Below are 18,080 nucleotides of genomic sequence, written 5' to 3'. Positions count from 1 at the left end.
TGCCCGAACGACGTTTCGACCACGTCAACGTGGATCTGGTGGGCCCCCTCCCCCGTCACGGGGGTTCACACACCTGCTCACCATGGTGGACAGGACCACCAGGTGGCCGGAGGCCGTTCCCCTCGTCTCCACCACCACCGCCGACGTGGCGCAGGCTTTCATCGCCACCTGGGTCGCCCGCTTCGGCACACCGGCGGACATCTCGTCAGACCGCGGACCACAGTTCACCTCCGAGCTGTGGGGCGCGGTCGCCCGCAACCTGGGGGTCAAGCTCCACCGTACTACGGCCTACCACCCCCAAGCAAACGGGTTGTGCGAGCGATTCCACCGCTCCATGAAGGCCGCGCTCATGGCCGGCCTTCAAGACGGCGGTTGGGCCGACCGGCTGCCGTGGGTCCTTTTGGGCCTCCGCACGGCCCCCAAGGAGGACCTCCAGGCATCCACCGCCGAGCTTGTCTATGGCCAGGCGCTACGCGTCCCGGGCGAATTCGTGCCCGACGCTACCAGTCCCTGGTCCGCAGCTCACCAGCGCTCGGACCTCCAGGAGGCCGCCCGACAGTTTGCCCCCGTGCCAACATCCCACCACGGTGACCCCCAGTCCTACGTCCCCCCAGCACTTCGCACAGCGGAGTATGTTTTTGTGCGTCACGACGCACATCGGGGGCCACTCCGGCCGCCGTACGACGGGCCCTTCCGGGTGCTGCGACGGGACGACAAGTCGTTCGTCATCGACATCGGTGGCAGGTCGGACCGGATTGCGGTGGACCGCCTCAAGCCGGCGCACGTGGACGTCGACCACCCACCACGGGTGGCCCTTCCGCCGTGGCGAGGCCGCCCCCCGCCCACGGTGCCCCCCACTCGACCGCCCACCACCACACCGGACCCCCTCCCACGACCCGCCAGGGGTCGCTTCGGCCGTGTCATCAGGACCCCCATCAAATTGACCCTGCCGGTGCAAGTCGATTCTGGGGGGACGTGTGTAGCGGCTACCGCTGGGTTTTCACAATCACCTTGCACCTATCAAGGACGCGGAGCGATCACCATGCCGGGCTCGTCCAGGACGCCCGGGCAGGCCCGCGCTCAACTTGCCAGGCCTCGGTCGGGACGCCCGGGCATGCCCGGGCAGGCTCGCCCTCAACTTGCCAGGCCGCAGCCAGGACGCTGGGCCACGCCCCCTCTCGCCTTTCCTGGGCAAACGCTCCGGGATAATATGTATATATATTGCTGCCCGATAAACGGGCTTTTCAGAGTGCCTGAGTGTTTGGTTTGATTAAAGCAACTCGGATGAATTCCAGCTTTTTGTCGCGTCCATTCTTCCGATCGACGTGGGAGCCCCAGCTCCTTCACACCCTTATTTAGAGCGAATTTCAATAAACAAATTGAAGAAATCAACGTTGCACCTATTGCTTTAGAAACAGTTGCGAGTACAAAGTACTACTTTACCATGTGAAACGCGATGGCTCTTCTCTTCCTGACTTCCTGGCAGAGCACGTCTTGACGTCATACGTTCCAGGCGTGCATCAAAGTGTCCGTTAAATATTTTTTTTCACATTTCAAAGGTGGCACATTTTACATGCATTTTGTAAAATTACTGCTTCATTCGTTAGATGTTAGACCGTCAGCTGTGACGTGCTCTCGCGCAATTTCACGTGACCTTAAGGCACCAAATACATGGAATGCTATTTATTCCTTCATAATAACGATTACTTCGTTTTTAACATACACTACTCACAATTAGTTCGGGATATTGGCAGGTTCTTCCTTGTGGTTGATTTTGTGTATTAATTATGTTGAAAAAAGTTGTTGGTCCTAATTCTATGGTTATTAATGTGTGAAAAAACAGCATTCTTGATTTCAATACCCTAACCCCGATAAACAAATAAACCCACTCCCACAATATCCCTAACTTATTGTCAGTAGTGTATTCTACCTCCTCTGTTACCCTCGTTATTTCCCGGTATTCTACCTCTACGAGTTCCCCCTCCAAACACTACCTTAACCGTTTCCATTTTATGTTCCTTTATGTTTGTGTTCATTCATCGCCCGTTCCCACACCATCTGTCACCTCATCATGCTGCGTTCTTCACTCCCTCTTTATGGCTCCCCCTTGGTTTCCCTGTGTATTTTTTATTATTTTATTGTTTCGGTATTGTTGTGTCGTAAAGTACTCCAAGAATGAAGAATTCAGTAAGGTCCATTAGTTTTATTCAATCCAACATCAGACGCACGTCCCGTTCCAATCCTCTCCAAAGGAAATTATTTTCCTTTTGGCCACGCCCCCTCAAGCGTACCTTCTATGCACAACACCACAGGTATTTTCCTTAATCTGTTTGTTTCATTCATTTTGCCGAATCGTCAGTCATTCTACCCCTTGTAATTGTATGAGTCCTTCCACCTCCTTCACGTTCCCCATTCCTCCCGCCAATTTGGCTTCACTCTTCCTGAAGAGGCGCCATTTCCTTGCCCATCGCTTCGCCCATCTCACGTTTGATTTCCCCGCTCATCGCGTCCATTCTTGAGTCCATCACTTGCATTTCGCCGCTGATTCTTTCATCAACTCCATTCGTGATTTGAACGGGACCATGAAGAGCCCCTGGCACCGCCACCCTGTGGTACAAGTTCCATAGATGCCAAATTTTCCTTGTTTTGGTTCTCCTGCTAACCTTGTGAAATCACCAGGTAAGTACCTGCACTCGTGCGCTGATAAAACCATTTATAGCACTGAGTGAACAGGTGCTAGATTAATTTAATTAATTCATAATTGTTCAGAACGGAATCCCTTTGTAACCCGAGGATTCCCCGTTCCTGCGCCATTATATGTTAATGTGATTACTGTTGGTGACGTCGGCATATGCATCATCGCTATTTGCGCATGCGCGTCCCGGCAGTGCCGGGTGTCTTGTTCACCCTGGTGTGCTGCTTCCTCATGCCTTGTCACCCGACAAAGTGTTGTGATTAAATGCTGATGTTATCACAAAGTCTGAACGTGTTTTGGTTGGGCATTCGCTCTGAAGGAAGGAGAGGCATTTACTGGCGCTGCATTTTCATATTTTGTTTTAAATTTGCTTTTCACACGATTAGACAAACGGGAAACGCTTCATTTTATATCCGTCAATAACTTTTCAAATGAGCCTACTTCCTTCCTTCCTACCTTTATTTTCTTTCTTCCTTCCTTCCTACCTTTTTTTTCTTTCCTACCTTCCTTCCTTCCTTCCTTCCTTCCTTGTGAATGCTGCTTCATCAGAATGAACATTACCACACACCGACACATGGTACCTCATTGTTCGTTTTAAAAATAACAGAATGCTGTTCTGTTTGATGAACCAATCGATTGGAGAACGGATTTTAAATGTATCGATTCACAGCCATTCAATAACGTCAATCCAGGCGTGGCACCGATCAAGCACCATAAATACTTAACGTGTGAAATGACGTCATTATTTAATTATTTTCTAATCGGAATCGGTCGTATAATCGGCAGTTATTTTTTTTTTCCTCATCGGTTATCACTTATCACTATCAGTTATCAAATTTCCTAATCGGCACAGCACTATACAATGTGTATCAATAAAAAGGTAATCCGAATTCAAGGGGTTAATATGCAAAGGTTATTTATTTTGACAATTTACATGTGGTTTACTCATTAAGAGGAGATCCTCAGCTTTCCATTGATACCTTCCATGCATCATTGCTGTCACACATGACCGAGTACATGTTCATTGAAAATGACAAGTTCAAATCGCATTTTTACAAGTTTGGCTAATCGATGCAAGTCAGGATAATTGGTGCAAAATGAATGTCAGATGTGAACTTTTCTCAGGAATGATTGACCTTTATGCACCCACACCTTCAACATGTCCACCTCCCCTTTCAACACAAAGCTTACAGCGGCGGAGCATGCCCTGAACTGCTCATCTCACCATAGCCGGGTCATTGCGCAAAGCATCCACTTCATGTCGAATACGGCCCTGCAATTCGTCATGATCACGGGGAGGAGTTACGAACACCTTGTTCTTTAAATGTGCCCAAAGGAAATAATCACATGGTGTGAGGTCAGGTGATCTTCGCGGCCATTCCACTGCATGGTTGAGGGCGATGACTCGGTCTCCAAAGAGTTCCCTCAGTCGATCTCGGACAGCGATAAGATGATGTGCTGGGGTGCCGTCTTTGGCCCACCAGAGATATCTGAAGACACCACGAACCTGTCGCTCAAAGTTCTCCTCCACCTGTGGGAAAACTTCATCATTGATCATCTGCAGATACCTGTTACCATTGACATTCCTTTGAAAGAAAAATTGTCCAATCACCCGACCACTTCCACAAAGTCCCAACCAAACAGGCCACTTTTGTCGATTCATGTTGGTGTCAAAATTAAATTCCGGGGGTTGTCCTGTCGGTGCATATTCAAGAACATTATGGGTATTGACCTTGCTGTCCATGGCGAAAGGAGCTTCATCGCCGATAACGAGATACCGCAGGAAATTTACATCTGCTTCGCAACGTGCTATCAACCATCTGGCAAGCACCCGCCTCCTGGCAAAATCCCCTGGCGTAAGTTGATGCCGGATGTGAATCCGATATGGATGTTGGTGGAGGTCCAGTCTTGTGATTCGGTTGAATGTTGCCGAAGGCAATCCCGTCCCATTTCGTCTTGCGCTGGTATCCCTAGGATGCTCCAAAACTTGCTGCCTTATTGCTGCAATGTTCATTTCCGATTGCCCAGTGCACCTCCTACCAGAATTCCCCTTGTTGCGGTTGAGGCTAGTGCCATGCTCTTGGTATTTTCTAACATTCGCCCAAATGGTTTTGGCTGCTGGAGGCTCCCGTTCTGGGAAACGTTCCCTGAACGCATCACAAGTTCGCTGCAAACTTCCAGTTTGGTGAATGGCTGTAACCACGAAGGTCCGCTGTTCAGTCGTAAGTTGAACCATCTTTTCAATGACTCAGACTGTCTCTAAACCCATACAATGTAGGCCCATCTTAAATACCCATCTTAAACAAAGGATGACGCAACCGACGATTACCAGACCAGCTTAACAATTTTAGATAATCAACTTGGCAGCCGACAAGTAATGCGTCCACTTCAAACTGTCCTGCACCGATTAGCCAAACTTGTAAAAATGCGATTTGAACTTGTCATTTTCAATGCACATGTACTCGGTCATGTGTGACAGCAATGAAGCCAATGATGCATGAAAGGCATCAATGGAAAGCTGAGGATCTCCTCATAATTGGTAAACATTAGTCATTATGCGACTTCATACCATGAGTGGTGAACCACCATTAAGGTATCCCATCCAGCTTTGCTGTACCTTAATGGGAGTGATAAGCACAGCCTGCCACACGGTGCATTATCTCTGGTATCCACTCATTATATGGAGTTGCCTGAATGCGGCCAGGAGTAAACAATCAGATTATAATTTAAGTTATCCAGCCTAAATGGCAGGCAAAGTGCACGTACGTGACGGTGACGTCACAGCGTGTGCTCATTAGGCTGGAGAACTTAAATTATAATTTGATATATATATATATATATAATCTCATGCCATCTGTCTGTCCCACCAGGAGGTGTACAGGCAACACACAACAGACCTCTACCTCGATCACTCCTGAATTATTTTTTTTGCTATTAATAAATATATAACCACCCATTTTTGTGCTAATTCAACCAGAGCAAGAATAAAAGGCTTATTAAAAATATTATAACGAGGTATTTTTACCATAAGCTTCTGCTAATGTCCTATATTTTTGTTTATCATGTAAATAATTTCAAGTGTTTGTGCGTTTGTTTGTTACTCTTTCATGGCCAAACTGTAGCACCTAGTGGCCCCATTTTTTTGGATGTAGGTACTTCAGAATCTGGGCACGGTTTTAAGCTACCACATTTTCACCTTGAAGCCGTTTTGAGGCCAAATGCCGCTTTAAAGTGTATATTGAGATGTGGGGTCAAGCAGTGCTGCCACTGGTCCACAGGCAAAAGGTAACCACCTTGAGGCCAATAACTTCATAGCTCTTCAATATCCAACATGTCACGAAAACCATGCCAGGTACCCAGACCAGTCTTTAATAAGTAGTGAAAATAGGAAGTTTTTTTCTTTTGAAAATGGTTCAGGTTTATTTTTTGTGTTGTCCTAATTTTGTTGGCTTGATTATGTGTCGTTTTCAATGTCTTTCGTCTCTTTTCTTCACAAACACGAGAACCCTGAGAGGGAAATATGATATTCAAGAACTGTTTTGGTGCAATATGCATTGACGTGGCCAAGGTGAAGAGCGTAAACTGACTTTTACCCAGTATGATGTGGTTGAACATGGAACTGATTCCAGCTACAAGATGGATTGTGTGCTAGAAAGGCCATATGGAGCTGTCCTATTGGCTGTCTTCAAATGGGCCCAACACTTCCGGTAGATTTGTGATTAAAAACACCAAAGTGATGGGACGTCAAGGAGCTGGAAAGCGTTAAGCAGCTGAACTGCAACATGGAGCTGGAGATATTGTTGGGGAATCCTGACACTCCTGACACTCCTCCTCCTGACACTCCTGACAGTATGAGGAGCCAGAAGCAATGATGAGGCGTCATGAGATCACGAGAGTTCTGGGACAACATATGGCAGAATGAACAGAATAGTAGGATCCTGGTGATAGGTGATCTGCAAAAGGTGGAGCCTTGACCCCAGAGGGTCTGTTTTGGTTAATCGGTGAACACAGCGCTGCAGCTATGAGCAGGTTATGGAGGCCAAAGAGGGGCTTACATGCAGCAGTCACACTAAATCCCCCAAAAAACAGATTTTTTAAAAAGGCCCCTCCAAAAGTGTGTGTGTGTGTGTGTGTGTGTGTGTGTGTGTGTGTGTGTGTGTGTGTGTGTGTGTGTGTGTGTGTGTGTGTGTGTGTGTGTGTGTGACACAGACAAAAGAGAGAGAGAGAGAGAGAAAAGAAAGACAGAGAAAGAGAAAGATTGTTGGAGAATTTGAATTGCGAGATTCAGGAATTCATGATACTGGTTTGGACAAACATCATGCTAGCAGGTGGTAAACTTTGAATTGATGAGCATGACGTTGAGGCAGTAGTTTCCTGGGCTATTGAAAAGATCCTGCAGATGTATTGCACATTTGGCATGTTGAGGCAACGGGAAGCACCACTGCACATGCCGTGATGAGCAATCATTTTCTGTCACTAGCAATAGCTCGGTGGGGATGCTGTTACAATGACTGCCTGAACCAATGGCTGTCTGGATCATCAGCTGGGAATTGTCCATCATTGAGGTGTCGACTCTTCAATCCCAGAACCAGATTGAGAAGATGTATGGCGTGAGAACTGAAGGAAGAACCCACAAGTCCAGCACTTTATTACATCTTCCGTCTTGCTCCTGCCTGCACCCATTGTGATGCTTTGTGTACCACATATGCTCATGCACACTGCAATGCTTTGCTGCTGTGGATGCCCTCAGATCTCCCATGCCCATATTTTTGAGACCATACTGCCGATGTGGTGTTTTGAGTGCTATATGAATATCATCAGAGCTTTCCCACTTGTACCCACTGCAAACTTTGCTGCCATGATAAGGACTCTCCTTCCTACATCTCTGAGACAATACTGCCACTGTTACTCCATTTTTTGTTTCGCTATGAACACCCTCTGAGCTGTTTCATTTTGATTCCCTCTGGTGCTCTGAAAACTGGGAACTCCCTTATTGCTGCCCTGGAAGTGTTTATGGGTCGTGGTCACAACAGCGGTTCTTCAATTTTGACTGCTACCATCTCCCTTTGATAATCTCTTGACTTTCTCTTTCCATCTCTCACTCCCGGTCACATTATACAAGGCCTACGCAGTACCATGGATTCATCTGCAGTACCATGGATTATGGTCCTTTGTGGGCTGGTGCTTCCAGATGTCATCTCGCACCCATGCAGTGGCGTATTGAGGGTGTCTGGTGCCCAGGGGAAAAAACATAATTTTGTGCCCTCGACCTCCTCCACCACAACCTCCCACCCCAAAATTCCCAACCCCACTTGCCATAGACGTATGGAAACTAGGATTGACATTCGCTGAGGTAAATGTTGATATCTCTTCTGAGGTAAAAAAAAAAGAAAAAAAAAAAGTTTTAAGCATTATACGTATCAAACGATACATTTTATGAAACGAGGAAACCTAATACACACTTTGGTGGTTTTAAAATGACAGAATATGTCTTTATTTAAAATTAAAAAAAAGAACCTTGAAGACGACGCTGCTAACAAAATACACCGCTCTAACGCATAACCAGGAGTTTAAACTACATTTACAACAAATATGAAAACGATTTTCATATCACAATGTTAAATATAGAATATATAGAAGATAATGTTTAAAAAAAATGAGTCCTATCTTCCAATGGTGAACAATCCTTCAAAAAATTCCTGGATCCGGAATAATATCCTGAGCTTCACCAAAAACTAACCAATTCTTCCTTATCCGAAGGGCAATCATCCCACCAACTTTCATCCAAATCCGTTCAGAACTTTTCCAGATATCTTGTTCACAAACACACGAACACACACACACGGACACAATCGAATGCATTACTCCCTGGCGGGAGTAATAAACACAAAGCTGTGTGAAGGGGAAAATTTTTGCGGAGATGTATATATTTTCATATATATATTTTCTTCTCCTTCTCTTCTCTTTATAAGGAACTAGCAGAAGTACCCGGCATTGCCGGGCGGGGGAGAGGAGGGGGGAGGGGAGGGGAGGGGAACGGGGGGAGAGCGAGCCCCTTGGTAAGGCGAGCGATTTTTTTTTTCATAGCGTCATAGCGTTCATAGCGTCATAGCGTTCATAGCGTCATAGCGTTCATAGCGCCATAGCGATTTTTTTTTTCATAGCGTTCATAGTGTCATAGCGTTCATATCGTTCATAGCGTCATAGCGTTTCACAGCGTCATAGCGATTTTTTTTTTCATTGCGTCATATCGTTCACAGTGGTCATAGCTTCATAGCATCATAGCGTCATATCGTTCATAGCGTTCACAGCGTCATAGCGATTTTTTTTTTCATAGCGTCATAGCGGTCATAGCTTCATAGCGTCATAGCGTCATATCGTTCATAGCGTTCATAGTGTCATCGCGTTCATAGCGTTTCATAGCGTCATAGCGATTTTTTTTTTCATAGCGTCATATCGTTCATACCGTTCATAGCTTCATAGCGTCATAGCGTCATTGCGTTCATAGCGTCATAGCGATTATTTTTTTCATAGCGTCATAGCGTCATAGCGTCATCACGTGATCGCTCTGAGCGAATCAGCGACCACCTGCGCTGATTCCGTTGATTCCATGCGCTGAAATGCGCTGAGGTAAATATGAATAAAAAATATGGATCGTCAAATATTTTGAGTTCGGCCATGTTCGTCCCAGGCTCAATGGCCATGTCTATGCCAAATATCAAGCACGTAAGCCTCTCCGTTTAGGAGTCTATCGGTAACATTACACACACACACACACACACACACACACACACACACACACACACACACACACACACACACACACACACACACACACACACACACACACACACACACACACACACACACACACACACTCACAGTGTTTTATATATATAGACTGCAGGAGGAGGTGGTGGTCGACTCCAAGGGATCTGAGTGATATATAGTATTGTAGGAGGGGGTGGTGGTCGATTTCAAGGGATCTGGGTGATATTTAGTATTGTAGGAGGAGGTGGTGGTCGATTCCAAGGGATCTGAGTGATATATAGTATTGTAGGACGGGGTGGTGGTCGATTCCAAGGGATCTGAGTGATATATAGTATTGTAGGAGGGGGTGGTGGTCGATTCCAAGGGATCTGGGTGATCTATCTATAATTCCAGTAATCTCTGTGTGTGTGTGTGTGTTTGTCTTTGTGTCTGTGACCGCTGTTTCTCGACAACCACGGGTCCGATATACTTGAAACTTGCCAGGTATATTGCTGGGGACCTGAGGATGTGCCTTTTCAAGGTTTCATATTAATCGGAGAAGTAGTTACCGAGCTATGGCGATTTCTTTACCAAACTCCGCAAGCCGTTCGCTTTGGACCAAACCATTTCATGTAAATAGAGGGGGGGGATTGTCACCGTACTCGCAAGCCGTTCGCTTTGGACCAAACCATTTCATGTAAATAGAGGGGGGGGGGGGGGGATTGTCACCGTACTCGCAAGCCGTTCGCTTTGGCTTTGCGAATGGACCAAACCATTTCATGTAAATAGAGGGGGGGGATTGTCACCGTACTCGCAAGCCGTTTCGCTTTGGCTTTGCGAATGGACCAAACCATTTCATGTAAATAGAGGGGGGGGATATAATTTTCGATATATATATAGTACGGGCATGCCCTAGTATTTAGAATTGCAGGAGGAGGTGGTGGTCGATTCCAAGGGATCTGAGTGATATATAGTATTGTAGGAGGAGGTGGTGGTCGATTCCAAGGGATCTGGGTGATATTTAGTATTGTAGGAGGGGGTGGTGGTCGATTCCAAGGGATCTGGGTGATATTTAGTATTGCAGGAGGAGGTGGTGGTCGATTCCAAGGGATCTGAGTGATATATAGTATTGTAGGAGGAGGTGGTGGTCGATTCCAAGGGATCTGAGTGATATATAGTATTGTAGGAGGGGGTGGTGGTCGATTGTGAGGGATCTGAGTGATATATATATAGATAGTCGCGCGGCAAGGAACATCACGTGATCGCTCTGAGCGATCGATTGCAACTCTGCGTCCTGTCGTGGGCGTGGCCAACGTGGCCTCATGCTCCCAGGTGATTGGCTAACTCGAGCTCGAGAGAGCCATAATGCACTACGTTATGGCAAAAAATATGAATCTAAAGATGAAAGGGAAAAAAACCTATGTGGTGTGAATGGCAATGTTCGTCGCTTAAATGTGAAAAAAGGCAATTGCTTTTCGCTCTGAAATACGTGCGAACACGTAACTGAGTTAATGGCGGCAGGGAACATCACGTGATCGCTCTGAGCGAATCAGCGCGCTGCTCTGCGACCGGTCAGATTGCGGTCATAATATTTCGCGCTGAGATAAAAAATATGGTAAAAGCATATTATGAAATAAATTTTTAGGTCAGCCATGTTCGTCCCAGGCTCAATGGCCATGTCTGTGCCAAATATCAAGTACGTGAGCCTCTCCGTTTAGGAGTCTATCGGTAACATTACATACACACACACACACGCACACACAAACTGTGTTATATATATATATATGTAGATGAGGTGCAATGGCACCAATCTTCTGCCCTGCCTTGACCACGATTCTCCCCCACTTCCCTCTGTCGTCAGCCAACTCTCTCCACTCTCCAACCATCCCCACCTTACTGATATCCTTCCTCATACAACCCTCCCATCTCAACCATGGTCTACCTCTTTTCCTCCTATCTTGCTCCATCAACCTATCCGCTCTCTTTGCCATTCTCCCTTCCCCCATTTGCATCATGTGACCAGCCCACTTCAGCTGGATTCTTACCAATCTCCACGTCAAGCTTATTTTGCACACCTATATCCTTCCTCAGTTCATCCATCCTCCTTCTATCCACCCTCTTCACTCCAACAATCCTCCTGACCCAGTTGTTCTCACAGACATGCAGCCTCCGTTGTTGTCTCTCTATCAGTGCCACCATCTCCAAACCATTGAGGTAAGCCGACGTTACACAAGACACTATAACCATCGCTTTCAATTTATTTGACGTTTCAATCTACCTTCAATCGGAAACCCTCATTCACTCGCTCACACCCACCTGAATCTTCCTCCACACCTCTGCCCCCGACCTACCATCACCGATCACTGTCCCCTCCCCCTCCCTCCGGCTCCCCCCAGATTACTGATCTCCTTTTCCTCTAACTTAATTGTCCCCCGTCGCACCGCGGAGCGAAAGGGGGACTATGGTTTTCCCCTACGTCCGTGTGTGCGTTCGTCCGTCTGTCCGTCCGTGCGTGTGTGTGTGCGTGCGTGCGGACATGCGTGCGGGCATGCGTGCATACGTGCGTACGTAAGTGAAGGACCGAATTCTAATTTGGTGTGTGGGTGCAACCCACGTCAAAATTCAAGATGGCCACCGCCATGTATGTCTGACGCCATGTATGTCTGAACCTTGTGAGCGGAATATCTTGAAAAATAAGCGAAGTACCAACTTCTAATCTGGTTTGTGGGTGTATATAGGCATAAGGAAGAACGCTATTGAAAATTGGCCACGTCAAATCCAAGATGGCCACCACCATATATATGTCTGAACCTTGTGAGCGAAATATCTTGAGAAATAAACGAACTACTAACTTCTAATCTGGTGTGTGGGTGTATCTACGCATAAGGAAGAACGCTATTGAAAATTGGGTCGCCACGTCAAAATGCAAGATGGCCACCGCCATGTATGTCTGAACCTTGTGAGCGGAATATCTTGAAGAATAAGCGAAGTACCAACTTCTAATCTGGTGTGTGGGTGTATCTCGGCATAAGGAAGAACGCTATTGAAAATTGGATCGCCACGTCAAAATCCAAGATGGCCGCCACCATATATATGTCTGAACCTTGTGAGCGAAATATCTTGAAAAATAAACGAACTACTAACTTCTAATCTGGTGTGTGGGTGTATCTACGCATAAGGGAGAACGCTGTTGAAAATTGGGTCGCCACGTCAAAATCCAAGATGGCCGCCTTGCGTCTTCCACTTTGTCAACTCACATCACTTCACCGACGGGGGACCTAGGCGTAATGCTTGTATCCCTTTATTTTCTCTGCTGCCCAACCCACATCACCTCAGTCTTCTTCATACTCATCTTCAGCCCATGCTTCTCAAATGCCTCCTTCACTCCCCCAGTATCTCCTGCATCTCCTGCTTACTTGCTCTCTGCCACAACAGCCAGATCATCCGCATACAACAACCTCCCAAGAATACCTTTCATGTTTACCTTCCTGCTTACCAGTTCCATCACCATGATAAACATGAGTGGGCTGAGAGCGCTTCCCTGCCTCAAACCGATGTTCACATTGTACTCCTCCGACGTCTCAGGATCAACCAAAACTTTTCCCTTCATTCCCTTCATTCCCTTCTACATCCCTTCCACCAACCTAACTTCTGCTTCCGGCACTCCCTTCTATCTCAATGTCACCATCACCATCTCTCTTGGGACAATTTCATAGTCCTTATCCAGTCTCTTGTTGTCTGCTTTTGAAAGAGAACATTTAAACAGAGGAAAATATGTAAAAACACATAGCCAGAGGTTAGATATGGGGGATAGAACAACAGGAGGGCAGGGAAAACAAACCTCTCTCTGCCTGTCATAGCGACACATATCTAACTCACAATTCATTATGTTATGCTTATTCGAAACAAATATTAAGGAGATAACTATCCCAAGCAGTTTTACCCCACTAGGAATCATCCACACAACACTATGAACGATTGAAGCTCTAAACGGCTATGCTTTACACCTTCATAACACTGCTTTGTAAATAACTATCATTCCACTTGCAAGTCAGCTGATCGACAACAAATAGTCATTTGTGAGTTTTCTTATACAAGCTTCACAATATTGTTTTTAGCATCAATGTAGGACTCAAACCAAAAAATGACAACCATGCCTAGAAAAACAAACAAGTGTACTGCTTATGGTGTGGTTATATATACTGCTACACACCTGTTCGGTCCATCCATTCAGGGGCTGTGTTAACTGGTCTGTGAACACGACAAAATGTAGATGACCACTTTCTGGAGGCTATTCATTCTCTATATATATAAAAAAACACAGTTTGTGTGTGTGTGTGTGTGTGTGTGTGTGTGTGTGTGTGTGTGTGTGTGTGTGTGTGTGTGTGTGTGTGTGTGTGTAATGTTACCGATAGACTCCTAAACGGAGAGGCTCATGTACTTGATATTTGGCACAGACATGGCCATTGAGCCTGGGACGAACATGGCTGACCGAAAAATTTATTTCATAATATTTTTTTACCATATTTTAACCTCAGCGCAGAATATTATGACCGGAATCTGACCGCTAGCAGAGCAGCGCGCTTATTCGCTCAGAGTGATCACGTGATGTTCGTTGCCGCCATTAACTCAGTTACGGTTCGCACGTATTTCAGAGCGAAAAGCGATTGCGTTTTTGCCGGGTACTTCTGCATGATTAGCATTTAGCATGATTTAGCATGATTTAGCATAGATAGTAGCATGTTTCACATCGATTTTTTTTCAGCGAGCAGCAGTACCCGGCATTGTACGAATAATATATAGATAGTGCCGTGTAGGACGGAGTGATGCCGCTGTGGGCGGGACCGAGCGAGGTCGCTGTGGGCGGGGCCGGGCGAGGTCGCTGTGGGCGGGACCGAGCGAGGTCGCTGTGGGCGGGACCGAGCGAGGTCGCTGTGGGCGGGGCCGAGCGAGGCAGCTATGGGCGGGGCCGAGCGAGGCAGCTATGGGCGGGGCCGAGCGAGGTCTGCGTTAGTGCGTTGCCGTTGCCGTTGCCTAGTATAAAAAGATGGTGCTTGATGCTCTCTGCGTCAAGATACGGACTTGATGTCCGTATCTTTACAACAGACATTCCAATGATGATGATGATAAATGTAATACCACTCAAGGAAGGCCCACAACTCAAGAGAGTGGAAAAAAACAATAAAATGAACAAAAATACGGGGAAGGAGAAGCAACCACTCAGAAGAATGACAGAAAATCATTTCCCTTAAATTTACCGTGTTCACCAACTCGCACGATCAGATACAGGACACCAAAATAATTTCCCTTACACATATCGTGTCCACCAACCAGCAAGACCATACCACTTACCTCTGGATCAAACTGTATTTCAAATATTCAAACGGTTTTTACATGCTGCCGTCTCCTAGCAACCAATGAAATTTTTCAAAAATATTGTAGTACATTTATTTTTTAATAATGTACCATATTTACGGCAGTATATTTATTTACGCCATGAGTAAGGAAGGAAAATTTCCAGCGCGCTGATTCGCTCATTCGCGCTCATTGATGACGATCACGATCACGTGATGACGTGATCACGAATGATGTTCGTGACGCGATCACGTGATGTTCCTTGCCGCCATAAACTCACAGCAAGTAGCATAGATTTTAGCATGATTAGCATTTAGCATGATTTAGCATGATTTAGCATGATTTAGCATAGATAGTAGCATGTTTCACATAGATTTTTTTTCAGCGAGGAATATTATACACGGATTCTGACCGGTGGCAGAGCAGCGTGCTGATTCGCTCAGAGCGATCACGTGATGTTCCATCTCCGCCGCCAGTTGGCTTCACTTTTCACGGAGTATGAGCGTTCTATATATTTTCAATTCAGTGCGCCCGACTCGCTCACGTACTTGATTTGTGGCATAGACATAGCCATTGGGCCTTCACGGTGTAATTTGTGCGAGGCTTTTGTCCGAGTGAGCTTGTCGAGAGGGCGAATGTACGGGTTGGGAATGTACGGGTCTCCCTTCCCCCACCCGGCAACGCCGGTACTGGAGGGCGTCACAGGATCTGTGAGTCTCCAAAATCCGCTTCGTGCTGTTGCGAAGATTCAGGACGATGTCGTGATTGTTGTGCTGCTCTCCGACCATGAGAACTGCAACATCATTGTTGACTGGCCCTCCCCTTCCCTCCCCCTTCCCCCTCCGTCCTCCCCTCCCCCTCCACCCTACCCCCTCCCTTTTCCCCTCCCCCTCCCTTTTCCCCCTCCCCCTCCCTTTTCCCCCTCCCCCTCCCCCTCCCTTTTCCCCTCCCCCTCCCTTTTCCCCCTCCCCCTCCCTTTTCCCCCTCCCCCTCCCCCTTCCCTGCCCTTTCCCCTCCCCTCCCCCCCTCCCCCATCCCGTCCCCCCTTCCCCCTCCCCTACCCCTCCCCCTCCCCTACCCCTCCCCCCTCCCCCTCCCCTCCCCCTCCCCCCTCCCACCCCTCTCCTCTCCCATCCCTCCGCCTCCCCCCCTCCCCTCCCCCCCCCTCTTCTCCCTCACGTTTATACACGGAATGCCGGGTACTTCCCCCCCCCCTCTTCTTCCCTCCCCCCCTCTCCTCCCCTCCCCCCCTCTCCTCCCCTCCCCTCCGTTCCCCTCCCCTCCTCTGCCCCCTCCCCTCCCCTCCCCCGCCCGGCAATGCCGGGTACTTCTGCTAGTAGCATATATTATGGGGATATTACCCCCTTTACCCTTACCTGTTCTTACTCTCTCACTCCTACCCACCATCACAAGCAATATTGGTAAGTCTTTTGAACTTCTAGGCCTCACCATCAGCCATGAGCCCTGGTCTGACCACATAGGAAAGCTAGCCATGGACTCGGCACTCTGCGTCAATCGAAGTCTTTCCTTGGAAAATCAGAGCTACTCAGTCTACAAGGCCTTTGTCCATAGTTCAATGAAGTACTGCTCTCCCTTATGAGCTAGTGCTCCAGCATCACATCTATCTCTCCTGGATTTTGGGCGATCTAAAGCTCTAAAATTATTTTACTCTCCTGTGATGAGGCCGAAGCACAAGTTCTGTTACTTTCACATCCTTGGCATGTCAGTGGTCTCTGTTTTTTTAACGTTTATTCTCCGATATTGCTTCCTCTGCTCTATTTTCTCTGACCTCTGACCCTCCCCATCTACCCCAAGATGCATGCATTCCTCTAATGTCCACTTCCTGGTTAAACTTCCAACATCCAGGCTCACTATTTTATTCCTTGCTTCTCCCATCTATGACACCACCTTCTGGAGAATGTTGTGCAGTCACTTCCCTCTAGGCCTTCAAACACACAGTGCATCACCATCCCTTGTCAACCTCAATTCTGTTGCATGATCATTGTAGCCCCCATTAACCTTTCCTCACCCAACCATTTTAATTGCAAGTTTTAGTGTTTCGTTGCCTCAACCCATTCCTCTTATCCTGTTCATTATTACCCTCGCCAGAGGAGAGGGTATTGCATTTGAGTCCGTTTGTCTGCCTGTCTGTCTGTCCGCACAGAATAAATATGATTTTCTCTGCAACCGTTGGTCCAATTGACAGGAAATTTTCACCATAGGTTCAACTCCACTTGTAGAATTTTAATGATAATTATGACGTCATAGGTCACGTGGTTCGGCCGCCATCCTGGAAAAATCGGGAAAACTTTGCACCTCTATATCTCCAAAAGCGCTGAATCGACAAAATGGAGACATAGCTCATTGTAAAGAACTCTCCATGGGGAATAAAATATGTTAATGATGATGTCATAGGTGCCTCCATTATGACGTCATAATTCTACAAATACAAAACCTCATCCAATCAAGATGAAATTTCTTGAGCGCCATTTCGGCATAAATTGGTGGAGAAAAAAATGATGATGACGGCATCGGTCACGTGGTTCGGCCGCCATATTTGTTTTAACACAAAAGCCTTAAAAAACACTGAAAATACATCCTGGCAAGGGTTTGCAATCTGTGATTGCTCTTTTCTTGTTTCCCTTTGTGTTTATCCCATTGTCAGATACCTTGCTCTTCCATGAGCCTCGCTCCTGTAAAGAAAAGAATGGTCAGAGGTTTAGACAACTAGAGGTAGAGAGAGAGAATCCCTCTGTCTAACAACAATATCTTTATCAGCTTCCGCACCTATGGCTAATTGCTCTCACTAATAATCAGCCTGAAGTTCCTGCTAGGATTCAACAAGAAAGACAAGATTCACAAAAAGGAAAACCGATTGTGAAGAGATGAAGGAATAAAGTGGCCTTGTTTACCAGTGTTTTTGGCCATGGAAGGCCAGGCCACATCTCCTTCTGATGACGCACACTGCCCTCCGGGGAAGCGAAGTCTTGCAGTGAAACTTGCATTGGCTCCCAACATTGTGGGTCCATCATTACGCAGATCCACCGTCACTCGGCCTCCTTTAACACAGTTTAGGTAAGAGGGATGAATTGACAGTTTGAGTTTTCAAAGGAATAGGATTGTGCTCGTGGGGCATGCATGCACACTGCAAAAAGATACTGGGGTGCATCCTATTTGCAGACATAATAAATATAAGCTTTATATATTTGATGAAGTGAATTGTGCTTGCATTCTGCAAGCAGCTAAATAATTTAAGTCAATAAAGAATGAGTTATCAGAA

The 18,080-nt window shown here is 46.8% G+C and overlaps 1 protein-coding gene across 1 annotated transcript in view; it reads right to left on the bottom strand.

Moving 5' to 3' along the window:
- LOC137415021 (melanocyte protein PMEL-like) overlaps positions 1–17,869 on the bottom strand; it is a gene marked incomplete at its 5' end in the record, with an annotated part of 58,052 nt that extends 40,183 nt beyond the window's left edge. The window contains 2 exons of the mRNA XM_068100604.2: positions 17,470–17,493; positions 17,713–17,869. Of these exons, the coding sequence (XP_067956705.2) occupies positions 17,470–17,493; positions 17,713–17,869 (181 nt within the window). The remainder of the gene's footprint in view (positions 1–17,469; positions 17,494–17,712) is intronic.
- Positions 17,870–18,080: the final 211 nt, after the last annotated feature.

Source organism: Myxine glutinosa, chromosome 1, assembly GCF_964187855.1.
Source record: "Myxine glutinosa chromosome 1, kmMyxGlut1.1, whole genome shotgun sequence".
Lineage (NCBI taxonomy): Eukaryota > Metazoa > Chordata > Myxini > Myxiniformes > Myxinidae > Myxine > Myxine glutinosa.
The sequence above is the reverse complement of the archived record's forward strand: the minus strand, read 5'-3'. Positions and strand labels throughout refer to the sequence as shown.